The sequence below is a fragment of the Carassius carassius genome, chromosome 5, assembly GCF_963082965.1.
Source record: "Carassius carassius chromosome 5, fCarCar2.1, whole genome shotgun sequence".
Taxonomy (NCBI): domain Eukaryota; kingdom Metazoa; phylum Chordata; class Actinopteri; order Cypriniformes; family Cyprinidae; genus Carassius; species Carassius carassius.
The window spans coordinates 13872653-13900198 of NC_081759.1; the positions used below are offsets into that span (position 1 = coordinate 13872653).

Below are 27546 nucleotides of genomic sequence, written 5' to 3' on the forward strand. Positions count from 1 at the left end.
GAATAAACAATGACTCCGTGACACATACCTAAGACAGACCGGGTTATATACACAAGGAGAGACAAACGCTAATGGGAAACTGACAGGGTTTGATGATAGGTAATTAGTGACAGCTGGGTGCAATAATTAAGCAGGGACGTGAGGAATGTGATTAATGAAGTGAAAGACACCGTGGGAAAAGAGGACATCTAGTGGACACCCAGGGAACACAACCCAGACACTGTGACAACTTGGTTATGGAGTCTTTTCAAGTAATTTTCAAGGAAAAAAGACAATAAAATGCAATAAAAGGTCATTTTGACATGCCTTTTTATTTTCAGGTGTTATACAACTTTATAAGTATAATTATTTGTTTAGTATACAACATCTATGACGTCCATAGAGCTTTCTGTGGGTGATAACTCAAAACCACATCTCTTATTGCACAGATCCTAAAAGACAATAAGCAGAATCATCTACATAAACACTGTTTTCACACATAGAGAGAGAAAAGAAAACTACAGAAAACAAGCAAGAACATACTGAACTAGAAGGACAACATTAGGCTACCACACCAATGGTCTTCAACAGCAATTGTCCGCTAAGAGGAACTCTCTCACACACAACGATCACAGCATAACTGCCTGTGACGTAACACATTAATTTGGCAAATGACACAAATGTACAAAATATATATCCATGAAGTAGTTGTAAACAAACATTTAATGTGCTTCTTAAAGGATTCAATCATTACTTGTCAGAAAAGGGAAGAATGGAAAGAAACTCCAACAACATGAATGTCTGGGGTTAATTCATGGCAATATTATCAATATTGGAGAACATGCAATGCATATGTCCTATAAAACATTCACATTTTATCACTAAAGTTTCTATTATGTTTGCTTAGAATCTCTTCCACAATTTCCCAATAAGAGTTGTGTTTTTAAACGTAAGGTGCCTTGCAGCTCGGACCTCCTAAGCTACATTTGTGAGGATTATAAGGAGCTGAAATGTCAGTCTGCTAATACACTTTAAAATTGCTACAATCTTTTTTTATTACAGATTCTCTTTACACTGTGCATTCTGTAGTTTAGTTACTTATGCAGATCTGTGTGTTCAGCTAAGATATATACTCTGTTTACATAAAACATTAATCACAAATACTTCAATATTATACAGTAATATATCCTAGATGTTTCACAATATACGTATACTGAAATTGGCCTAGATACACAGTCGCTTGCACGTGATGTACGCACATCAGCAGAGCTATACCAGGTTTAAAATTCAGACCAAATGTTATCAAAAGACAATGATTCATCCTTTTCTCTGTTCTGATGCTAAACTTCAGTGGTCATTATGGAACTGCGTAAAGGTCAAATCAAGCACAACTAATGACAAATATGTTTTTTAAAGTTTGAGCACAAAAATGAAGGATAGCTTTGAAAGGTCTTGAAGGTAAAAAATATGTAGGAAACGTAGCAGTCCTGTTGTGTGACTAGAAATGCTAATAGCACAAATGCATTTAGTAAAGTATTACACAATGTACTTTGCATATGAATATGTAAGAAATATGAATATGATTGGACATGATGAAAGAACATGCAGTGAAACTCCTGACATTACCACAAGCACTGACATGTTGCTAAAACACATTGATTATCCCTGTATAAGCCCTTTTAACCAAACCAGGGGAAATACATCATGTTCCTGTATGCCCTAATGTTAGCCCTAAAAGCTTGACATTTTTCTTTCTTGTATATAATCTACATTATAGCAAACCTTAAGCAAGGAGTAATCCTTCAGTCTCTGAAACTTGCTTTTTATATAGTGTGCTACATCTGCCTTGTCCCTGTTTCATGTAAATGCATGATTTCCTTGTTAGTGGCATCAAATATAATGAACATTCTGAAAGCAACTCTGCTGCGTCACTTAAAATACATATCTGAAAAAGCATGTGGTTAAGCCCTACATACCTTAGTGAAACTTCAAGTACACTTCATTTCAGAGTGAGACTATCATTATTCTGCTAGTTTAGACTCTATATCAGCACAATTACTGAGCAGATAACATCACTAGGAGACTAACATTAAGTACAGTATACAAACATAATATGACATACCAAAATATATACATAAAAAACATACAACACTCATTTTCAACCAACCCCTCTGTACATATTATGCTGCTGTATTTACAATATATTGCATAAAAATTAATTCTTACAAATGTATGTGAAAGGAATGTGAATTTCACCATGACCTGCAAAGAACAGCAAGTCATATTTTAGCAAAAAACTCTTAGCCCCCTTCCACTACGATTCCTGAACCATAAGATGATTCCAATATAAAATAGTTCCAGGTGAGAAGCACAGGACAAAGTGCTTTCCCTCTGTGCACCACTACCCAAAACAAAACTTTGCAGTCACAAAAAAAACAATAAGTGAAAAATATTAAATATTAAGTGATCTGTTCTGCTTGCAGAATGCAAGCCACATCAATAGCAACATTGCTACATATATTTTCCTAGTGGTTTTAAAATATATCAAAAACCAGTGTAATACATGATAACGCTAGCCTGAATAAGCAAGAAGGTTTTTTTTTTTTTTTTTTTTTTTTTTTTTTACACAGTCAGTTAACATGCACCTCCATGTCTACATTTGAGGTGCTCTTTGTTTGGTACAATCACACTCAACCAGGATCGGCACAGTTAATTTAATCCTTAAAAAAAGGCATCTACACTCCTCTCCCCAATTATTGCACACGCCACACGTTACATCACATCGCAACACAATACAATGACTAATTTTGGCACTTTTGCGAGATCTAAAACAAGACCACAAACCAGAAGCAAAACAAGTCAACATTCAGCCAACACTTTTTTTAGACAATATTAACAGAGCTTGATTGATCACAACACAAACAAAGAAATTAATCTCTGGTTCCTTATGAAAACCCAAAGTAACAGCTTCACCGGTCCTCAGATAGAAAGGGTTCATGATATTACATATAGACAAAAATTATGTTTACATCCTCATAGACTTTTTAAAATTCATACACTTGGCAACTACAATACAATACACTACATCACTTTTTACAAGTTGAACCACGTGGTGTATCCTTTGTTTGTTTAGGGCGGACTGAATCTTTTTCAAAAGTAGTACTATCCTTTGCCAAAGGAATGCCTCTTGATGAGTCTTTGCGGTTAGTTTTGGGTGCTGATGATGTATCTTGAGTAGTTTCCTTTCTCTTCTTTTCCACTTGCTCTTTTTGGATGGAAATTGGTTTGTCAGTTACCTTTGACTCACTGGAGGCATGTTTAGGGTCAGGACTGGATATAGTAGTAGTAGTTGTCCCTATGAGATTACTTGTGCTGGAGCCCTTAAGAGACTCTGATCTTGGAACATCAATTCTGGACATCACTTGTTCCTTTGAGGAGGGTCCAAGTGATTCAACTACAGCAGCACTGCCCTTACCAGAAGGAAGTTCACAAGACACATGGATTTTAACCGCTGGCACAGGCAACACTGGCACAGCGCCACATTGAGAGCCAGTGCGGGTGTCTTTATGAGGATGAGATTTAGGTGTAGACAAGACTGACTCTCTTAGCTCCTTTGGTTTTACTATGTTATCTTTGACAATAGGCTGTAGCTGTGCTATGTTTTCCTGCTTTCCCTTATCGTCAATTGCCTTCCCAAAAGACTGAGTAACAAGTGGAGAGTCTACTCTGGGCTTGTTTTTGGAACTCAAAGGGGTCTGTTTTAGTGTAGCACTACCAGATGGTTGCATCTGTTTTATTGCAGTCTGTGCTGTACTTGTCTCTGTCATGGACATGTCCATAATTTGCTTCTTGGCCTTCTCCTTGTCTACATCAAAAACACTCTTTTTTTCTGTTTTAATTGCAGACTGCACATGCACAGTGTCTTTTATTGAAGTGTAACAACTTCTAGTCTTTGGTGGGCTTGCAACCATGTCCATTGATGTGATATTCATGTTTACTTGGCTTCTGAAGATGGCTTCCTGCTTTTCACAGTTTTCTGAAATGTCAGCTTTGACTGAAGGGTCAGAGGCACAAGTAATCTTTTCACTCATACTGCATTTGGAGTCCTTTTTAGAAGCCATTTTGTCTCTCGAGTCCATTTTGTCTCCACATGCTGGCAGTGTTTTAAGATCCGTCACCATTAAATTTGATTGGCTATTTGCCTTCTCTGCATTTACTTTGTCTGCATGTTGATTTTTGTTTAAGCCCTGTTGAGACTGATGGGTTTGCACAGTGAATTCTCTGCTACCACTTGATGCACCACTTGAGATTTGTTTGGAGAGTTGAGCTGAAATACTTGTTGTCTGTCCATTTGCCAAGCCAACAGAGCTTGAAAGTTTGGCACAGGTCTGTTCAGACTGTGGAGGTTGGATGGTGGATGTTTTTACTTCAGCCAGCCAAGAAAGTTGTGGGGTGGTGCTTGTACTGGCTTTGGGCTTTGAATCAGTAGCAGGCACGTCTTTCAATGGGGCAGCAATAGCAGATTGAGTATTTTTTCTTTCAAGGGTAGACAATGAGCTTTTAACAACAGTGATCTCAGGTGCATCTGATGGCGCGGAGACAGAAGACACAGTGGATGTTGTAATAGATGAAGCTAAAGATCTCTGCGGGATGAGTGCTGTTTCTTTGATGGATATCTCTGGTTTAGCCTGCCCTGAGTCAGCATCTGAAGTTGGAGTACCAGCAGTTCTGTCTCTCAGTGTAGACTCTGTGTTTTTGTCCAGATGTTTCACTCTGCTCGATGTTTTGCTTTCCTTCAAATCTTGATGATGATCTGGATTGATATCAAGAAACTCTTTGGTGCTATCAGCCCTATCCTTTCTATCTATCACAGTCTTGGTTTTAGCCAAAGTTGGGCTTGATGTTGCATGTGCATCATCCATAACATTTTCTGATGAATGGACCTGCTTTATTACTGCAGTAGTCTTTGTATCAGCAGGTTTGTCTTTGTTAATGCTGTCCTTCTCTGTAGACATTGTGGGACTTTGTGAACTAATCGGTGTCTCACACAGCCTACTATTATTTTTGCCAGAATTTGCTTCTGGGATTTGCTGGACAGAGTTGAGTTGAGAAAAAACAGCAGAATACACTGGGATTTCCTCAGGTTTATTTGTTTTACTAAGGACTGTTTTCATCTGCTGAGATTCATTTTGCTTTGGAGATGCATTCTCTATATTTTCCATGTCGTCTTCCTGGTCTTCATTGCAGACTTCCTTGATGGAGGGCGTTTTCCCACATGCAAAGTGAGCATTGTGTCGTAAAGCTCTCATCTCCTGAGCTGTCTTTAGCCTAGTCTCCGATTTCACACTTGTGTCTATCGACTCCACTTTAGAGGTTGTAATCTGCAACTTCACTCCATCGTTACATTTATTTCTATCATACAAGGCCTCATTGCAAGCAGAACTTATTGTGGAGTCCTTATTGGAAATGGAATCTTCTTTTGTAACCGTTTTACCGCTCAAATACACATTGTCCTTATGGTTAAGTGTCCCAGATATCCCTGCATGTGGACTTTTCTGTTTTTCTGTAGTTTTCTGTTGAATTGGCTGTTTTCCACAAAGATCTTCTGCCAAGATAGTACTTTCACCATGGCTGTCTGCCATTTTGGAAAGACATGTGTCAGTCTTGGATACCCGAGGCCCAGAAAGCAGACCAATGTCCAAGGTGCCCTCTAGTGGCTTTAACGAGGACACAAGCCTTCCCTCCAATTTGTACTCGGAGGAGGTCTTCCTGATAGGACCATCAGAAGAAATCATCTGAAGTTTTTCTACTGCACTCTCTCCTCTTCCACTAAAAAGCTTAGGGGCCAAAGTTTCAGAAGTGCCATGGATGTTGCACATGCCCCCTTTAACATGTTCTGAATCCAGCTGAAGACTTTTGGACCTAGTGGTGTTGAAATGAATGCTTTCATGAACACCAGGGAATATTCGACACAAGGAGTCCTCTCTATCTTCAAAGGACTGTCTCTTTCTGGCAAACTCCATGTTGGAGGCTTTGAGATCTGGTTTATTACTTTCCTTCATAGCCCGAGACATTTGGCAATCTGATTGACATGAAGGTGACCTCCCATTATCACTTAAAAGTGATACACCATCTCCACTGGTGACAGACTCAGCTATGCTCTCACAGACTCTTGGATTTAGCTTTTTGTAGAGGACATCCTTCAAAGTAGCATTTGTAGACTTGTCTAGGCATCCAGATTCAGAACCCTGGGGTCTCACACTGGGACGTGTAAGGACACTCCAGTCCTTATCTTCAGCAGCAGAAACTTCCACATCTTGCACAGTGTCTTGTTTTTGCATAGACTCTCGTCTCTCAGCCCAGTCATGCCTCTTCACCACCACTTTAGCTTTCAGCTTCTCCCTATCTAGCTCCTCTACTGACTCTTGACGACCAACTTTGCGAGTAACAGGCCGCTTTAGGCAACCCTGCTCAGCAGGCCTCACCCGAGTAATGGTGGGAAGTTCACAGGAAGTGCTCTCCTCTATGGATGGTGGCATATGCTCCCCTCTAGATGAGGCCTCCCCTTGAGACTCCTCTTGGGTAACCTCCAAACTGTGCTTTCGGGTGCATAAATGTTTTTTGTCCCCAGCGTAAGAAGGGGAAAGCTTCTCCTCAGATTGAACTCGCTTCAAGAGTGGGGATCGAGGAGGCTCTGCACTTTTAGGTCTTACCATATGGCGTACAATAGTCGGGGGTGAGTGTATTTTGGCAGGGAAGGCTTGAGAAGTTTTGGAGCTTCCCACAGTGTGAGTCAGCAAGGGAGATGGGGGCCGCTGAGGAGAAGTTGGCTGAGGCTGAGGGGTTGGGGAGGGTGTGCGAGCCAATGGTGAGAGAGGAATGCTCCCTGCTGATTTACGTCGTCCCTGACGTAATCGTCCAGGTAGTTTGGGACCCAGGCCATGCAGAGTGCTAGGTCGGATGTGGCCTGAGCCTGCTGGTGAGTTAGGTGCACTGGAACTGGGGGAGCTACTCTGTGATGAATTGGCACCTGGATGAAAGAGTGGAAAGTTAAAACATTAAGATAAGCTGCCATTTTTTTAATATGAATTTCATTCAGATTTCATAATTTCACATTGACCTGAACAGGAAATGCACAGAACTTATTATTTATTTATTTTTAATGAGGACAAATGTCTGGGTAATGTACTGTAATGTAAGACACATACCTGACTGGTTAAAGTCGGGTGTTGGGCGAAAGGCAGCTGGGGGGGAGCGTGGCGAGAGACTGTGCGTGGGTGATCCAGGTAGACTCTCTCCTGAAGACAATGAGCGGTTTAGCGAGGAAAAACTACGGCTGGTGTGTAAAAGTGGAGAGGGCTGCATGGCAAAACGTTTGAAAACTGAACGCCGCCTGGAGAGAGAAAAAAGATTAAACTGAAGAAAAAAAACAACACTGGATGATGAAATGTTTATATATACATACTGCCTACTATTTAAAATAATAATTTTAAATATTAGGTTATATACTGTATATACTACACAGCATGCAACAGAAAAGTACACTAATTTACCATTCTGTACAGTCTACATTACAAAAACAATGCATCAACAGCTACATCTAGTGGCAGTGGGGGATCTTGCTACTGGGGTGTTGGAATTTTATACAAATATATGTGGTTATGTAATATGTACTGTAAATAAACATTTGTAAAAGGTGACATAGACAAGAAAAATGACATTGTTTTCTTACCTTTCTTGAGTTTTCTCTTTCTTCGGCTTCTTGGTTCTTCTCACCATTTTGCTTCTGTAACTATTTCTTCTAGCTGGACCAGTTTTGATAGAAGTGTTTTCAAAAGGGGTTGTGGAAATTGCAACTTTACTTCCACTCTGCGAAAAAAAAGCATGCCACTTATAGACATACTGTAACAAAATTAAATGGAAAACAAGCAGGGAAAATAGTGTTGTGGTTGTAACATTGGTTGGTTTTTTCACCTTCAGCAATAGTTCCACCACCTCAGTGTGAAGCAGCCCATGAACCGTTTCTCCATTCACATGAGTGATCAGGTCTCCAGCCTTAAGACCAGCCTTGTGAGCAGGGCCACCATCCTCTACATTCTATTTCCAAACAATACAATAAGTATTGTACAATACAATATTTATTCGAAAGCGTTCATAAATATCACCAATAAGCAGTAAACTGAGATATGAAAAATGTAAGTGAGAATACATTTTGTAAGATGTTTGGTTTTTATAGTGGTATGCTGGACACCCCTGCCACACTTACCCAGACCATGTGATAAACAGTATAAATGTCACTGTCACAGGCATAGACCCGGATTGCTCGCAGAGTGAAGCCAAACTTCTTCCCTGAGCTGGGAATGATGATTGGCTGACGACAGATGACACCACTAAGGGAGGAGTCTCGGCTGGGGGAGGAATCTCTAGAGGATGGGTCTGATGACAGCGAGTATGGAGAAATGGGGCTTGCTAATGGTGAGACACCAAAAATATCTGGGGGGAATAAATCAATAAATCGACTGGCACTGTGCAACAGCAGGTAACCATCTTTCCAAAAAAAAAAAAAAAAACTGACATGGAAAAAAGCAAACACTTGGTCACAAAAGTAAAGATATTCCAACATATTCTTTCACATACACATACTGTACACTCACCTCCAGGAATCAAGAGTGACAGTGCGCTGGTAGACAATGATTTTGGTACTTTGCTGACTGCATACTGTTTCTCTGTGGCTTCAGGTTTGGAAGCAGTCTGAAAGGAGACTGTATCACAGAAGGGCTTACAGGAGCTTTCCAGACTCTCCACTCCATCTCCCTGTGATGGTACCTGATCCAGGTGTTCAGAGAAACTGCCTGCTCAAAAAAAAAAAAAAAAAAAAGAGAGATTTTATGTTATTAGTTATAACAGTTGTGCAACCTATAAATAATTGTAACATTTAAAATTTGTATTATTTATTTCCCTTTTAATCATTTTATATTTAAATATAAATTACTGCTTGTTTGATCACAAACAAAACACTTTGTTTATTACATGGGGGGGTGAAATGTACCTTGGCAAAAACTCAAAATACAATCAACATAAAATACAGTAAATTCACGGTAGGACTTCACTGCCTGTAGTTCTGCATGTAAACCAATAGCATGGAGAAATTAATGCGTTTATTAACGTTTTAAAGATGGAGTCTTGAGTCTTGAGACCTCAAACACAAGTAAACATTTATTTATTTATTTTTGTAGAGGACATTTGATCCCATCTCCTGAAAATCATCCCTGTACCTGAGAGGGTGGAGTTACTGATTGTGCTACAGGGTGTGGTGGGATCAGGCTCATCCTGAGGCAACTCCCCAATACTAAAGGTCACTTTACTGGGATCTTCTAGGGCGAGGAAACCCTTGCCATCTTCCACTTCTGCAGAGATTGCAAACTTGGGAAGAAGACCAGAACATCTGCTCAAGCTGGTGCTCTCAGTGTCGGATGAATGAGAGAGAGAGGGGCTGGAGAAGGGAAACAAGGAAAAATAACATGATCTACTCGAAAAAGTCAAGTTCTACAAATTTAAGGTAGTTTTAGGAAAATAGAATCTGCTTTGTTGGTGGTCCAAAGAGGTCTACCAGCTCTAACCAGCTTTATTAAGAGTGAACCATGAGGTTGGCCTTAACTCTGCTAGCTGGTTACCAACCATATGGACCAATTTGGACCAGTCAATGACCACAAATGACCAACATGGACAATGTAAAATCATCTACAATCAGAAATGGGATTTTCCTGTTAAATTTAACATACATCTCAGTGAAGTCTGGAGTCCAGCTCAGTGAGTCAACAGTGAGAGGACTGTCTGTTGACTTCTCTGGCTGTTCTCCTTTCTCTTCCAGCTGTCCTCGAGACAGATCCAGACTACTGTAAACCTACACACACACCACATACAAACAAAGCATGTATATGCATCAATAAACTCCATTACATCATGTAGTAAACATAGTCATGTCACAGCGTTCAAAAATGAGGATGAGATAAAGTATCCTGAAAAGTGAGAAAATTTAAAATGTAACTTGAAATGCTTCACGGCTACAGTAGGTTGCTCCTAAGGTGTTCTGGGTGATTTCTAGGTGGTCGCTTACTCTCCCAAGCAAATTAGTGGCAAATATGTTTGAATTTGTACAATCTCATTGCACTAAGGTTTATAACACAATTGATGATGCCTGAATTTTATACAGATAGTAATAATATTCTTAATACATTTAAATAATTACAATGCTAAAGAATACATATAATTAATAAATCATATTCTATCCCCCTGTCCTAGTAAAAAACATAAATAAAGAAATTCAAGCAACAACCCCATAATTATAGCAGACATTTAGTAAACACAGCCTTCAACAGATTCTGAAAGCAACTGATACTGCAATGCACCAAATCTTTGCATGCCTGATAACAAGGATGTGCACAAATATTTGTTGTGTGCGATGTTGGTCCCTGACCTACAAAAATATATCCCTCTAACAAAAGCAAATGCATGTAAATATATGAGCTAAGCCCAATGGCAGAGACAGTTGTTTTCTGGCCATAGTTTTCCACATTTTTATTTGAACATACACTGGTCAGGGCTCTTTTCCTCCGAGCCATTCTGCTCTCCATGTATTAAACAGTGTGTGAGGAAAAAGACAGACACAACTCACTTTTGAGAATCGGTGTGAAGATGAGGAAAACTGCCTCAGTTCCACATTGAAATCTTCATCATTGGTATCATCCTCCTCCTCAGTTTCCAAATGATGGTACCTATCAGATCGCGCTTGAGATTGAAAGAGAAAATGTGTTACATAGTGTGGTGATGTCAGCTGTCAAGATGCTCTCATGTTCGTTATTTTAAAATCCATTCTTCTAAGAAATGTTAAAATGACAGTTCAATCGAAAATCAACATTCTGTCATCCAGCCTGGTCATTATACACTACACAGAAGGAGATAAAAACAGCATGCTTACTTAAATCTATATTGTTATTACTGCATATATATAAAAAATGAGAAACATTTTGACAAAGAAGTGTCCCAAGCAAAGCCAAAAAAAAAAGACTAAGCAAGAACAAACGGTTGACATTTCTCCAAACAAATGACAAAGATTGATATCAACAACCATCAGTCTGGGAACATCCGATCCTCCCTTAAGACATAGAAACAGGCATGGTCACTGGTTCTCAGCCCTGCACTGCTTGCATGGACCATGAAGGACAATGACTTCACTCCTGCTGTCACTCACTGTCAAAGTAGCTGGTGTCATCCTCAGACTCCAGCTGGGGGATGAACTCTGCCTTCTGCCTCAGCAGGCTATTCCAGTCCAGACTGTGAAAGAACTGATGGTGCTTGACCTCATATGCCCCTCCTGCTTAAAGATACATATCCAGTCAAATTTCCGAAACAATGTGATAAAGCAACAAGCAGTAAATTTTATTTACTCCACTTGTGTATTAAAATATCTGTTTATGTTCACTTAATGTAATGCCAAAAACGTGATGGTGGAATCTTCTTAATATCACAAGCATTTTTATTATGTGAATACAGTCTAAAAATTCTCTGGCAAAGTGGTGATGATTCAAAAATATTTATTTTATTTAGTTAATGCATGTATGCATGCATTTCATCCGCACAGCCATGCATTACTTTGCAAATCCTAAAATATTTTTCTGGCAGGGTATTTACAGAACTTCTTAAGTTAAATTGAATACCTTTCACTACCTTTTTAATACCTTCAAAATATTTTAATACCAGCGAGACTTCAAGCTGCAACTGTAGTGGCGTAAATTAAATATCTTTCCAAATGGGAGTAACATTTTGCATCACAATGTAACAAGTTCATTATAACTTAACATCAACACTGGACTCAAAAACTGCCCACAGAGATAAAAATAGAAATAAAGACAGAAGAGGAAGGAGACAACTTCTTCATAGTCAGTAAGTCTGATGTGTGAGCAATCTAAAAAAGAGGTGGCCGTGAAGTAAGCACAGGTGTTATTAAAATAAATTAAGCTGATACATTTAAGTAAAGCAGAGGGATTAATCAAGATGTCACAATGGTCCTTTGTCCATGGTTTTGGACAAAGCTTCGCAGAAAACAAAGCTTCGCAGGGCTTATTGCTTTATTAGACAGCCTTAGTCTAAAATTATAGCAATATTAACCTAAAGTAAAACATGAGCCAAGTGTTGGGCTACATTTGACAGTGATCGATATGTCAGGACTGTTTTGTCAAAGTTAGATCATTGGTTCTCCAGCTGTGACTCACTATTGGTGGTTTTCAGGATACGATTAAACATACAATAAAATCATTTAAACAAAAACCCTATAATTTATGTTTGGCTTTATCAGAGCCAGGCTAAACCTTCAGATTAAGCATTACAATAAGTCTATAACACTATGCCCATCACAAGCCATGTCAATGTTAGTCACAATGGTGGTACTTATAAAGCCTAATATTTTCTGAGAGGGTACTCTGTGAAAAGTTTTAGAACCACCGACCTAGATATTTAGTCAATTTGAGAGGTGGAGGAGAACCCCATGGCCTGCCTGCTTGTGGCCTAGACTGGAGCTATTAACCATGAATTAGCATATTTAACAGGTCAGTTAGTCTACTCCAACCTCCATTTAATTAAATAAATTTTCCAATTTTATAGCTACTATTACCGAAAAGCAACAGAAAACTAAATAATAAAATGATACAAACAACTATGTAAGCATATAGGTCTACCAAACAGGGTTTCCAGGATTTCAAAATTAAATTTTTTTTTTGTGATTTTTGTGATTATATTTGTGGAATTTCTTATTGTTTTGCAGTGAAAATATACCACAGAGAACATTCTTCTAACACTGTTATGACTTTTCTGACCTCGAGAACCACTGTAGGTCTCCAAACTAAACATTTGAGGACACCAGCACCATTAAGTTCTACAGAAGGTGGCTCCAGCACCTAACAGTAAAGCACCTTAGTCGCACATGTACATCTCGGAGATGTATATTTAATGTCTGCATATACATATGCAAGATGTATTTTTAAGAGTGCTTGTTCATCTACAGCATGTCTTTAAGATGTTTCCTGTCAGATGTCAAATAGACATTTGTTAGAATGCATGTAAAACTGCTTCTGAGACCTTTTTACACAGCAGATGATTCCCAGATCGTTAGCAGACGTCTTACAGAGGTAATAAATATATTAAATCTGATAAAATGTACTTTTATTACTGTCATTCATAATGTCTAAATATCATTTAATGAATAAAAAAATATATATGCTATATTAGGGAGTGGAAAAGGCCTATAAGTACTTCTCTGCAGCCATTTACTAGTGGTCATTTAATATCTTTTTAATTATTAATTATTAAATAAGCGTTTGCTTTCCTACATTATAAAACTTTTAGTTTTATACATGGGGGAAACCTATTAAAGATTAACAAATATCGTCGCATTAAAAATAACTTTCAAATTTGGTAATACTTAAAGCAGTGAAAAGTTGTGTGAAGCATTTAAAATCAGTCGAAAACATTAAAACATTTCTGCCACAAGTTGTCCCTGTAGTTTACTGTTAAATCCATGGTCAATGGTGGAGATTTTGTGTTTAGTAAACAATGTTTATCCTGGTTTCCACATCAATGGCGTTTTTTCTGATATCAGCTTTAACAGAATTCTTCGCTGACAAGATTTCACAGAGATGTTGATTCTGTGGTGAATTGGACTGCTGTCTTAACTGTATCTCCCAGCGCTGTGTATAATGGTGTTGTGGTTCCGGTGTCCTGACATTTTATTCTACCCGTCAGATTTTCAGATTTTACCAGCTCTACCTAACCAGCCGGTTACCCAGTTTGTTACATGGCAGGTGCGAAAGAACACCTCACATGATATCGCTCAGGTCCTTCTCTTAACACATAAATAAATCCACGCAAATTTTAGAAAAAAGGCCTGCACTTAACACACATTTAAAAATCTAAAAAAAAATAGGGCTCGAAAATGTAATACCTCGTCAGATGACATTTATTACTTTTTAATGCCCTTAATTTTGGCTAATTTAATTTACTACCTTTTACAACCGCGGACACCCTGTCTGGACAACTAGACATTCACTTAAATGCCAAAAGCAATTTTTACTTGCTTTTGGAGCTTGTCAAGTATTACCGCAAACATTTGGGACCCTTACCGGTGCCGAGGCGCTCCAGAGGGTTCTGTCTGAGCAGTAGGGTGATCAGCTCCTGAGCATCAGCTGGTGGCGCATCCTCTCCCTCCGGCCAGTTTATTTCATCTTCAAGCAGAAGAAAACAGTTTCATCCTCATTAACCAAATGGAACAAAATCAATGTCTTTTCCAGAAATCATTACTTTTCATTCAGAATGAAAGCTCCTCTCTGGTTTTGTTGCGTCTTTATTGTAACACAGAACTGTTCACAACCATGCACAGCACCAAACTAATGAATACAGAGAATATTTTTACATATGAATCAAATGTGATAATTAAAATGCATCAAAATGCCTGATTCAACATAAACAGGCATGCATAAAACATCTTAATATTCCACTTTCATATGCATCAATTCCGTGCATGGACTTCCAATATCCAGAGGTTATTTGACATTTCTCACTTATCAAAGAACAGGGCACTTGAAACAATCAAACCACAAATGATTGCAGAGCAACAACAAAACTGAGCTTACATCAGAAAGAAATGGGGACTTTAGCATAAAGGCCAGGGGAGTGAAATAAATGAAGAGCTGTGCTTTGTTTGTTTCCCGACTGTCTCTACAGCAACATGAGCCTCATATTTGAATCGCATTAAGAAGCATGAATATGCATCCAAGCCTAGGGAACAGCAGCTCGCTGGGCTCATTAATTAAGACTCACACCTATGCTAACCCCATAACAGAAAACGAACACTAAAGGTACAAATGTTAGAAGAAACATTTAGGACCTGCAGAAACGCATGGAAGCTGTTACAGGGTGTTCTGGCTTAATGGATAATAAAAGAATCCACTAAAATATTTTGGCAATTTACATTTTTAGGTCCAATTTAAGGACAGAGCAAGCATATTCAATTGAATTACATTTTTCTATAATTAAAAATGTATCAATGCATTCTTCAAATGATATTTAATACAAATAAGATCATCTCCCAAATTAATATATTACAAACAACATAATACGTAGGACTATAATGTTAAGGGCTTGTTTTTGGATGAGAACTGAATTGGGGGGAAACACATTTTTACTTTGTATTGTGGGAAGCTGCTTCCTTGTCATTTCTGACTTATAAAAAAAAAATGAACAATGCCTGAAAGCTGCTGTGTGACAATCAAACAAGATAAAACCCCTAGAACTTCATTTTTATAAGCTGTATAAGCCCCCAAAAGAAACGTAGTTATGGGTTTTTTTTAACTTGTTTGCTGTACACCTTGTCACATAGCAGCTTTTAGACATAGTTCTGTCTTTTTTGTTAAAGGTCAGAGATGACAAGGAGGCAGCTTTCCATAATAGAAAATAAAGAAAATTCAGATTATGGCGCATAATGGTACACTGAATTTAAGAATGTAAAACAAGCTTGCTGGTGTTAAAGTCAAATCTGATTGCTTGATTTAAGGTACAGACATTATTCATACCATTATTCATATCTGTGAGAGACAGGCTATGTGGCAATATTTAATACTTAATGTAAGTATTTTGTTCGGCTAAATTAAAATTTTATTGGAAAAGTAACACTTTGCTTCTCATATAAAAACTGAATAACATGTGATTTCATTTGTATAAGACAGCAATGATTAAATCTAGAGAGATCGAGGTTTGCATAATAACAGTTGGAGGATAATAACAGGAGACCCAGATGCTTGCAGGGGTCTTGTGCTGATCCTATGAGATACTGATATGCATTAATGAGAAGCAGAGTCTAAATCTGCTAAAGCTCTTGCTGAATGAAGCAAGCCTGTATTGCATAACAGGAATTCAGAATGTGACTGACCGCTGATGACCTGGCCGAACAGTTCTTCTGGAGTGTCTCCAAAGAATGGTACACAGCCCACCAGGAACTCATAGAGAATGATGCCCATTGCCCACCAGTCCACTGGCTTCCCATAGCCTTGCCTTAGGATTACTTCTGGAGCAATGTACTCCGGTGTCCCACACACCTGTAAAAGAAAAATGTATGCATATATTACAACCCTTAAAATCAACAAAGCTATTTATTAGTAGGTTTAGATGCTGGTGTCTAGTCTTATCAAGCCTGCCCAGCAAACTGATTAAAAGCATGGCTATGCTAGTCCTGGATCAACATCAAACCAGCACTAACCAGGATAAACCAGAAATTTGTGCTTCTCTAAAAACCAGATTTTCAGAGGAGATAGCAAACATAGAGGTTATGACAATGACTTTACAAATTCAAATGACATATCAAGTTGTCAGGACTTTTACAGAAAATTTGATCTTTACCTGTTTATCAGAGAACTCTCTAGCATCCTTCTCAATGTGACCCTCATAGAGGTTAGTGGTCATGTTCATCAGCCCCACTTTCGATAGTCCAAAGTCTGTCAGCTTGATGTGTCCCATTGAAGTGACCAACAAACTATCACAGAGCAAAAAAAAAAAGTTATATTGGAATTATCAGAAAAAAACAGCTGGTAGCTTTATTTTTCTCTTTTTTTTACCAGTTCTGGCAAATGCTCTAGCTAGCATAGCAAAGATCTTTTTCCAAACTGAAACCTGATCCACCAGGTGGTAAGCAGGCTTGGACCAACTAACAATACAAATCACTAGCTAGAAAGCATGTCAGATCAAATTCCATCAGCTTGGATTTTCACAGATTGTTCACATGTTCATTGCACTTTAATTATATGTACTATGTGGTAGTTACTTGTCTGGTTTGAGATCTCGATGGACAATTCCATAGTTGTGGAGATATTCCAGGGCTAACACAGTCTCGGCAAAGTACATTCTAGCCATGTCCACAGGGAGAGGACCCATGTTCTTCAGCAATGTAGCACAGTCCCCTCCTGTCAGGATAGGAAACATAAAAAATTGAACACTCCATAAAAATATGATTATATTGCATTAATAGAGTAACATTTTGCATAAAAGAATGTTTCACAGTAACATTAAATGTTTTGGCTTATTTAAGTCTCAATTATTTGTTGGTTCAAGCACTTTGTTGGTAAATGTTTTTTTTTCTTTCCCAAAACAGTTTTCCCTGAAATTTGATTCTGAATAAGTAATGTGAATTATTTTATATTTCATTTATTCACTGACCAGTACATGGTTAACAGTTTATTTAAATATTTGAACAAATGAGCTGATAAAAGACTGGACTAAGATGTAATTGGTGGTTAAAAATAATGTTAAATCTAGTATCATTACTATTAGCAGATCATTGATTTTTTTTAGTCTCTGGTTACTCTGCATTCCATGTCACTACCTATACAAAGTTACCATGTCATTACTTTTATAAGCAGTAACTGAATAATGAAACACTATTTTAAAAAGTAACATTCCCCAACACTGTAAATATGTTATAGCATACCTTCAACATACTCCATAACCATGCAAAGATGCCTGCGAGTCTCAAAGGAGCAGTACATGCTGACCACAAAAGGGTTTTCAGCAAAAGTCAGGATGTCTCTCTCCACAAAGGCCTGCTGGATCTGGTTTCTCAGCATCAGGTTCTGCTTGTTAATTTTTTTCATGGCAAAACGCTGCTTTGTCTCTTTATGTCTCACTAAATACACCGCACTGTGGGAAAAAAATTATAAAATAAAAATGATTGGTTTAAATTAACAATGCATGATAACTTAATGCACAGTAACCACAATATAGAGAAAACTAATTTAAAGGACTAAGCTAGGAATGGATTACTATGAATTTGCTTATGTAATGCAAACCATTAGCACTACACGACAGAATGTGAAACAATATGCAGCATACAATGCTAAACATTTTAATTAATAATTTGCTTAAATATTGTCACATGACTTCATTGCATATTTTAGTTACTTACCCATAAGCCCCATTACTGATCAATTTGATCATCTCAAAGTCAAGCTCACAAGGTTTACGCCGGGGCCGCAGTGCTGCACTCAAACTGTGGGACTGGATATATAATTTTAATAATATTTTTATTTGGAAGACTGCTTTTCTAGCAAACATATGACACATATCTCAACTTTAAAATTAATTTTATTCAAAACTTTACATTTTCCTATTTAATAACTTCTCTGTGGCATGCTTTAATAATCACAGTTGATTATCTGTTTTATATTCCATACATTTATGAATAACAATTGTGTTCTACAGTATTGTATTATTTTGCTGTCTTGGTTAAATTGTTAACTGTAGTTAAAACTACTTACACTGACAGACTCATCCGTCTCAGGAGTTTCTGCAATCCCGCTGTCGTAGCTAGTTAACTGGGCAATTTCTGCAAGACAATGACAATTAATTAGATTCTGGACTATCTTAGAAACAGCTAAGCTTAAAAAACAATGACCCACAAATTTTTATTCTTGCTAAACAAAATCAATCTAATGTTTATTTCCAAATGGTTGGACATAAAATTTTGACTACAATTGGTCTTTAATTTATATTAACATATTTGTGAGGCTGTCTTCTGTGCAGAATGTTTTTTTTTTTTTTTTGTCATTTAAAAGACCCAGAATGTTTATTATTAAAATAGTCAAAACTATTCTTCCATTGTGTTTTTTTTTTTTTTGACAAGAAAAACAAACCAACAAGTCATTTTTCCAAAAGAGTAACTTGGTAAAGCTGACTTCTGTGGTTTCTTAATGAGTTAAATGGTGTGGAAATCAGTGGTAAAATCTACACACATCATGAAACATTTACTTGGAAAAACTGCCACTCTGAACAAATCCCGGTGAGGCAGTTCTCAGGGGGCTCCAAAAGTAACTGATGAACAGCAGGAGGTAATGAACCGCAGGGTCATTCGGCTGCCTCGAAAGACAACTAAGCCCATCAAAAAGCCCTCACAACAGCTGCCGATCTACATTTCCAATCATCACACCAAATTCTTTGGATGTTCTCCGAGGATTAAAAAGCCTTGGAGGGCTTTGTAACTAAAACTGCTTTGGCAGAGATGGCAAGACAGAGGCATCAAGGTCTACAAGCCTATTCTGTTCTCATTACCGATAATGATAGTCTTGAGTACAAATTCAGAGCTTCATTACAGTATGTTGTGTCTATATGGGGCTTTCAAGCTAACATTACAAGAAATAAAACTCAAAAGAAAAGATAGAAACCATTTTCTGCACCTAGGCTCCTGACCTTGAACATATAAAATGCATGGATACATTGTTAAAGATCGTGAGCAGTAAATGTAAAGCTTTTAAATCCTTCTGAAGTGGCCAACCCAATTTTATCCTTATTTTTACGTGAAATTCTCCAGGGGCAAAAAAACAACAACAAAAACAAAAAAAACGACACAAAACAAAACAAAAAAAACCTTGAAACTGAAGAGATCACAAATGGGTGTGCAACAGACCAGTAGCATTTACATTTAAATGTACATTTAGTCATTTTGCAGACACTTTTATCCAAAGCGACTTACAATTGGGGAATACATAAAGAGATTCTTCTTAAAGAGGCAAACAGGCACAGGAAGTGCTTTTAATACCAAGTTTTAGGCATTTGCCCAAATAAGTACAAGCTAGAAAGGGAGGGAATAAATAAAGAGAAATATATTTTTTTTTCTTATTTATAATTTACAGAAGGATGAAGTCGGTTATGAAAATTGTTGCTTGAAAAATGTCAGGGATTCAGCATCCCAGATAGGGGTGGGAAGATCGGTGAAAGAGAATGTTCTGGAAAGTGATTTTGAGCCTTTCTGTGATGGTACCACGAGGCGTCGCTCATTAGCGGATCTCAGACTTCTGGAGGGGATGTAGATTTGTAATAGTGAGTGGAAGTAAGCAGGCACTGAGCCGGTGACTGTTCCATCTGCAAGCATCAGTGTCTTGAACTTGATGTGAGCCGCAACCTGTAGACAGTGCAAGGAGATAAAAAAGAGGTGTAACATGGGCACTTTTAGGCTCATTGAAGACCAGTCGTGCCACTGCCTTCTGAATCATTTTTATAGTTTTGATTTTGCTTGATGGAAGTCCAGCCAAAAGAGCATTGCAGTAGTCCAGCCTAGAAATCACAAGGGCCTGGACAAGAAGTTGTGCAGCATGCTCCATTAGAAAAGGGCCTGATCTTTCTGATGTTTGTTGTGCAATGCAAACCTGCAAGATCGAGCAGTCTTTGCAATGTGGTCTTTAAAGGTCAGCTGGTCATCAAGGTAACACCAAGATTTCTGACTGAAGATGATGGGGTAATTGTAGTAGAAACTAGCTGGATGGTGAAATCATGCTGTAGAGTTGGAGTGGCAGGGAAGACAAGAAGCTCAGTTGTTGCCAGGTTGAGCTGTAGGTGGTGTTCTTTCATTCATGCCGAGATGTCTGCCAGGCAGCCTGAGATCTGTGCAGCTACCATTGGATGATGTGGTTGAAATGAGTAGCTCCTTTAAATAATTGTGCTACAGTGTATAATTTTGTAATAAAACACTAAAGTTGCTGAAAATGTGTCCAAAATTTAATAATATTTATCAATATTTTCACAGGCAATTTTTGTTTTTGTTTTATTTTATGACACTGAACCACAAAAATCAGATCTTAATCCAACTAAGAATTTACAAGTGGCTCCAGTTATGATTTCCATGACTGACTGACTGACTGACACGCGGCTACTAATAGTCAAGTAAAATCAGAGGTGGAAAGAGTACAAAAATATTCTACTCAAGTACAAGTACCATTACATTAATGAAATTTTACTTAAGTACAAGTAAAAGTACCAGTCTAAAAATCAACTCAAGTAAAAGTAAAAAGTAGCTCATTTAAAATTTACTTAGAGTAAAAATGACTTAGTTACATTTTAACAGTGGGAGGGAGTCAAAAATGGGTCAGGCCAAGGGTGTCAAACTCAGTTCCTGGGGGGCCACAGTCCTGCACAGTTTAGATTTAACCCTAATTAAACACACCTCATCCAGCTAATCTAATCATTTAGGTTTATTGGAAAACTACATGATATGTGTGCTGGAGCAGGGTTAGGGCTATGGACCTCCAGGAACTGAGTTTGACACCCCTGGGATAGGTCTATTAATCTCAAACTAGTTGTTTTTAATTAAAGGAATCAGTTATTTAGAATAATAAAACATTTGGGCTGTTACCAGGCAAATCAGTATCAACAAACTCATTTTTTAATGCAGAGGAAATGCAGAAGATTCATTGGAAGTGGCATTTAGATGTATTACACTGTTTAGTGCAGGACAAGAATGCATTTAACCTGCAGTTACAAATGCATGAATAATGTTTTGATATACAAGACATAAAATGTTGAATACTCATTTGAAATGATAAGAAATTAATTATTTAGAAAAAATCAAAAGATACTTTAAATGTGAAATTAAAATGGCCAGTATGTGTCAGCAAGTCACTGTTAATAAGTGAGTCATTGCGATTGAACCGAATCATTTAAACGGTTGATTCATTCAGGAACGAAACACTGTCACGTTGCTCAGAGACACAAAACTGTGCTTTGGTGGCTGTGTTTGGAATTATTTTCTGTTGTAGAATTAGAGCTAAAAAGGCAATATGGTGTCTGAACGCAAGTCTCTTAATTAACTTGTTTACTGAACTGTTATATATATATGTATGTATATATTCATGATGATTTTTGGAGGAAAAGACGGCATTCTTTGTGTGATTTTGATTAAATATGTGAATTTTCTGCCCCTATATCTTAAATTTTGTGATCATTCTAAATGCACTTTAGGAGACTGAATCACACAGTGAAAGAACGCACTATAAATGCGCGCGCACATCATTAAAACAAAAAACATGATATTATCGCAGATGATATATATAGCACACTCCTCACCACTGTCTTTTTGGCTAATTTGTGCAAAACCTCTTGCTAAAATGTCAAAGCTTCATTTTAACCACCAATGCAACGATGCAATTACTTAGCTTACCTCTACATTCTTGCGAAGGGTTGATGTCTTGTCGAGATTTTATAAGCTGCTAGTTTGTTCTTCCTAGGCAAGTACAGCTTACACTGCATAATAGAGCATACATATGGCCAGGGGTTCACTTCATTTCCTTCGAGTTCAACTTCAGAATATGACGGGGTTTCGTTTTCAGCGGTGTCTGCACCACTAACGCCTGTTTTGACCGTCTGCATCTTTCTTGTGATTTTAGCGCCAGTTTGCCCTCCTGCACATTATTAACTGACGTAATTTCTAGGGAGCGATTTATTTTTTTATTTTTTTACTCAGTAATTAATGTGTTTTAAAATGTAGCGAAGTACAATACTTTAAACAAAATATACTTAAGTAAAAGTAAAATTACAGATTTTAAAAATTACTTTAAAAAGTATTAGTACACAAAAAAGCTACTCAATTACAGTAACGCGAGTAAATGTAATTCGTTACTTTCCACCTCTGAATAAAATCAAATCATGTTACGATATATCTATTTACTACCAGTCAAAAATTGTTTTTTTAAACGGTAAACTTTTTTGTTTTTAATGAAGTCCTTTCTGCTCACCAAGACTGCATTTATTTGCATTATCCAAAAAACAGCAAAACAGTAACATGAAATGAAATATTTTTAGTATTTAAAATAACTTTTTTTTGTATTTGAATATTTTAAAATGTAATTTATTCCTGTGATTTCAATGCTGAATTTTTTTTATCATTATTCCAGTCACCTAATACTTTAGAAATAATTCTAATAACAACAAATACAACAAATAACAAATACAGGCTTGGTGAGCAGAAGCGAATAAAAAAAAAAAAAAACTAAAAAAACTAAAAATACATATTTATTTACATATATGGGGAGCGTTTTGTCCATATAAGCTTTGAATGCTTTGTAAACTCAAGCCATTTGGGAGAATGGGATCACAGAATGGCTAATTAATATAATCTTGTTATAAATTGATTCTCTGTCACTTGAGCTTACAAATTAAAAAGGTGGGAATAAGTATGTAAAATTATTTATTTGCAAAACGACAGTCATTTTCTGTAAATCTGTTATTTACAGAAGCATCCAGGCAAGCGGATTTACAGCAGTAAAATAAAAATAAAAATAAAACAAAAACATTGTAATGGTATATGGTCCTGCTTTCATAAGCAAAGCTTCTGTTAAAAAACAAAGACAAAATCTTCTCACATTTTTGGCATAAGGTTATTTGGCAGCATACCCAGTTAAAAAGCCACTGATATTGTACAATTTGTACAATGCAGATTGTTTCAAAGCAGCTTTACATTATTAAGCATGAAAATAATATTCAGTCATTATAAAACTAATTCAATTTCAGCTGTAATGTAGCTCTACAAACCTTAATTTAGTTAAATTCTCATTCAGTTCAGTTTCAATAACAGTATCACTGTTGTAAAGTTAGTGTCATTATCCAGCTTAATTAAGTTCAAAAGTGTGATGCAGCCCAGCTAAATCAATAAAAATTAACTAATGACAATAGCAAGGTACCAAAACTTTATCAGGTGACAGTGGTGTAAAAAAAAAGAAAAAGAAAAACTCTTGAATTTAAATAAATACATACCATTTAATAATCGTGATACATTTTGACCAATTTGTAGATTTTGTTTTGTAAAAGAATATTTTCTGTTGATCGCAAAAAGCCTAACTGAATCCTTCACAGTTAAATATTGCAAAACAATAAACTCCCAGCAGTTTTATAGACACTCAACTCATTATGTGTTGTTAAAAGGTTTGACAAACTGGGGCAAATCCAAAAACTAGTTCTTCCTTGGAAGCACTCATCCTGAGAGCCTGTTAATAAAACTTTATTTCTTGAAAGAATGACAAAAACCTGTGTGCCCAGACTCCCAGAAGTTGCATGATTTTCAGCCAAGCAAATTGAAACTGAATTTGTACTCGCTCTTGGCACTGGTGCAAAATTGGTGAACACTCTGAGGCTAAGACTACTGAAAACCAAGTACTGAGGTCCTCCTACCCTCAAGTGGGTCCCTTGTCAAACCAAGTTGGCTGATAATGTAGCGTGGGATGTCAGTCTTGATGCCTTGGCCCTCTTTTGCATGACCCTCTGCAGCCTCCAGGAGATGATAGAACTCTTCAGGGTCAAACTCCTATAAGATAAAAAGTATTTATCTTTAACACAGAACTTCAACCAAACTGAACTAATAGATTCTCACTTATTGCATAACTTTTTGGTCATACTGATTTAAATCAGACTGACTGACCCAGACCGTTGTTAAGAAACTCTCACAGACAACCTACCAGACATTCAAGGAGTCGAGCAGGCCTGGCAATGACGATGAGAATCTTCTTCACCAGCTCCTTGATGAAGGTCACCTCTGCACTCTCCGATCGCTCAGTAGACTGAATTACAATGACAGAACACATCACAAAGGGCCAGCTCTATGCATGCATCAATGAAAGCAATGATAAGAAACAACTTAAAAAAATGGAAGAATACACAAGGGGAAAAGTATTTTAAATACAGAAAGTTAGTTCTAGCTCAGAAGAATGAAGAAAGCGAAATCTCTGGATGCATCATTTACCTCCTGAAAGAGCCTTTCCAGTTTATCCGTGAGCTCACAGAAGTATCTTGAGGTAATGAGGCCGAGACGGGACTTTTCCAGGCAGTCCCTGGCCAGCTCAATGATCTGATGGTGTGCGAAACTGAGTACACCGTCAGCCAGGGGCAAGACATTCTCAGGGGAATTGCTTTGAATGATCTCCTTGATGCGCTCCTCCATCTGAGCTGTGGCCTGAAGGGTGGAGAAAACAAACTGACAATGAATTCTCCTTTAAAGATACAATCACTCAACACTGAAGAAGACTGGTGAAAGTAGGTTACACTTACCTTGGGAAATCTTTCTTTGTACACATGATTCATCATGATAATCTCATGGTCACAGCATGATGGGGATCTTCCAGGACTGTCAATGCAATTTAAGAATAAATAAATAAGTAAATAAATAAATATATATATTGTGAGAATAAAATGCAATGTGTCCCAGTCTGCATACGTATATGAATTTCAACATCTTTCTAAGTAAATAATTTGTGACATATTACAACATTAACATACATCATCATACCTTTGGCATACTACTTTGTGATTTGGTATGCAGTACTTCTTGCATATTATTTAAGACAAATGGTATGTGAATTGTGATGCACTGGGATAAAGATAAGTCCAAAAAGACAACATCTAAGCTTCCTGTACCTGAGACTGCGGGAGCGTGGTCGCATAGGTGTAGGTCTCCTGTGGTCATCTCCAGCAATGCTCTCGGTGTAGAAATGCTTGGAAAGGAAGTGGAGCTCGTCTGGTGTGGGCTGGAAAGGCAGCTGATGGAGCTTCTCCTGTGATGAACAGGACGACTGGAAATGAAACGAAAATACATTGAAAAAGAAAAGAAAAAAGAGAAAATAAAATGAAATGAAAACAAAATCAAGAAAAAAAAGATGCCCCCTGATGTGTTACATAACACATCATTAGGTGATAATGCAGATGATGATAAAACACAGCAATGGGTTTTCACTGTTTTCCTGTTTCTTCACAATTCAAAACAAGCCTACAAATGATGTGGACAGGAGACCTCCATCAGTACGCAAGTATATAAGTGAAGCATCTAAAAGAATAGCAAAATCCAATTGTGCAATTATTGTGCAAAATGCTATGCTAGCTCTACCAAGTTTGCTGAAACCAAAACACAAATGTCATCATTTATTCCACCTCATTTCACTGCACAGATAGAATTTTTATTTTTTTGTGGTGAACTACTCCTTTCATGTGAGAGGTAATCGGAAACTAAAATTTAACTCTAACCTATTATTCTTTTTGAAACTGACAATATATTGTAGTGCATTCTGAAAAAAAGGGTTCAGTTTGCACTTTATGTACTTTATTAAAAATCAAACATTTCATTCACCTTTTTATATTGTGCCTTAACCAACAATGACAGGACATTTACACGGAAATCTGATTTTTTTTTACGTTTTCTATTTAATACTTTAAAATGTAATTTATTCCTGTTTCTAACGAATAAAAAAATGTTACTGACAAAAAAAAAAAAAAATGTCACGTTACTGACAAATGATACTAAGGGGAAATTTCTGCTAACTGAACATTGGTTGGCTGGTTTGCCAGCATCACACTGCTTGCCATTTCCTGTAAAGATGGGGAGCTGCAGCAACTGTGTCACTAAACAACAACCAGAGAGTGAGCGATTGAGAGGGTGGGCAGTTTGGCACAGATTCAGGGAAACATTTACCAGCAAACAAATCGGCTGCTGCTCAGTGGCACATGAATCAGACTGGGAGACAGTCATGGCAGCATCTGTTGCCCGTGGCAGACAGTCTCAGCCAAGTATCAATTCAGTTGTGCATGTAAGCACGTACGGACACAGACACGAACCGAAAGCTTCAAAGCAGAAACAGCAATGGATCTTGCAATGTCAACAGCATACAAAGAAGTAATGTTGGTGGTGTTCATTGTATACAAAAAGACGTATAAAATTTTAGTTGACAGTTGGACATTCCTTTGTTACAAAACCTAGTGAACTGCCTTAACATTTCAAACCATCACAGATGTGCTGCTGATAGAAAGACAACATTATGGTCACCTTTATTTGTCTACTGTAGCATCTGAGGAAAAAGCAATCCCAGAATGCACTGCTAAGATATCAGATGAGTCAGTAGAAATGTTGATTATAAGTACATTTCACTTAATACTTAATGTGGTAACACTTTAGAATAGGGAACATTTATTCACTATTAAAGGGTAAGTTCACCCAAAAATTACAATTAGCTTGTTTTACTCACCCTCGAAGCAGCCTAGGTGTATTTGACTTTCTTCTTTCAGACAAAAAAATTATTCTGGCTATTCCAAGCTCTATGACTGTAGTCAGTGGGTGTTACAGTTGAACATTCCACATGTTGTCAAATAAAGCTTGCGCATTCATAATAAAATGTGCCGCAGATGGCTCCGGGGGATGAATAAAGGCCCCCTTTAAGCGAATCCATGTGTTTTTATAAGAAAACTATCCATATTTCAAAAGTGATAAACACTTTTCTCTTCTCTCACTGTCCGTTATCTGTCATACGTGGATCCATTCCAGTGGATAATGCAGCACGTAATATGTGCAGCGTGCGCACCTCTGAGATATGCTAGTTTCGCGAGTGTTTATAGGACCAAAAGAAGCAAAGTTTCCTTACTTTAGCAAAGGAAAACCCGTCTCCTCTTGGTTTATATCGAAATCCTCCAACATTTCTCTTTACAAATCCACGGTTTGCACTTCTAATTCGTAACTGGTGTTTTGTTTCGTTCTGTTCTGTTCTCTCTGTGCATTCGTCACTAATCACACAATGCCACGCATCTTACATCATCCGCCGGAACTGCTTCAGTTTATGACAGTCAGTGGAAGTGAGAGTAAATTGTTTATTACGTTTGGATTATGGATATTTTTCTTACAAAAACACATGGATGCGCTACAGGATGCCTTTATTCATCCCCCAGAGC

At 37.5% G+C, this 27546-nt stretch overlaps 1 protein-coding gene across 7 annotated transcripts in view; it reads right to left on the reverse strand.

Annotated features, from left to right (window-relative positions):
* Positions 1 to 292: 292 nt before the first annotated feature.
* The window catches only part of LOC132140808 (microtubule-associated serine/threonine-protein kinase 4-like), a 190020-nt gene continuing 162766 nt past the window's right edge, over positions 293 to 27546 (reverse strand). For 4 of the 7 annotated variants that reach the window (XM_059549799.1, XM_059549804.1, XM_059549803.1 and 1 more), the window contains 22 exons: positions 25252 to 25406; positions 24886 to 24961; positions 24581 to 24790; positions 24297 to 24398; positions 24013 to 24145; positions 18336 to 18403; positions 17984 to 18075; positions 17510 to 17718; positions 16847 to 16985; positions 16426 to 16558; positions 15959 to 16124; positions 14154 to 14255; positions 11231 to 11356; positions 10655 to 10767; positions 9762 to 9883; positions 9255 to 9472; positions 8634 to 8831; positions 8246 to 8472; positions 7954 to 8076; positions 7712 to 7848; positions 7188 to 7372; positions 293 to 7009 (listed from right to left, as the gene is read on the reverse strand). In XM_059549799.1, the coding sequence (XP_059405782.1) occupies positions 3066 to 7009; positions 7188 to 7372; positions 7712 to 7848; positions 7954 to 8076; positions 8246 to 8472; positions 8634 to 8831; positions 9255 to 9472; positions 9762 to 9883; positions 10655 to 10767; positions 11231 to 11356; positions 14154 to 14255; positions 15959 to 16124; positions 16426 to 16558; positions 16847 to 16985; positions 17510 to 17718; positions 17984 to 18075; positions 18336 to 18403; positions 24013 to 24145; positions 24297 to 24398; positions 24581 to 24790; positions 24886 to 24961; positions 25252 to 25406 (6978 nt within the window). In that variant the 3' untranslated portion in view covers positions 293 to 3065. The remainder of the gene's footprint in view (positions 7010 to 7187; positions 7373 to 7711; positions 7849 to 7953; positions 8077 to 8245; positions 8473 to 8633; positions 8832 to 9254; positions 9473 to 9761; positions 9884 to 10654; positions 10768 to 11230; positions 11357 to 14153; positions 14256 to 15958; positions 16125 to 16425; positions 16559 to 16846; positions 16986 to 17509; positions 17719 to 17983; positions 18076 to 18335; positions 18404 to 24012; positions 24146 to 24296; positions 24399 to 24580; positions 24791 to 24885; positions 24962 to 25251; positions 25407 to 27546) is intronic. The other 3 variants (XM_059549800.1, XM_059549805.1, XM_059549801.1) reach the window with 2 other exon arrangements.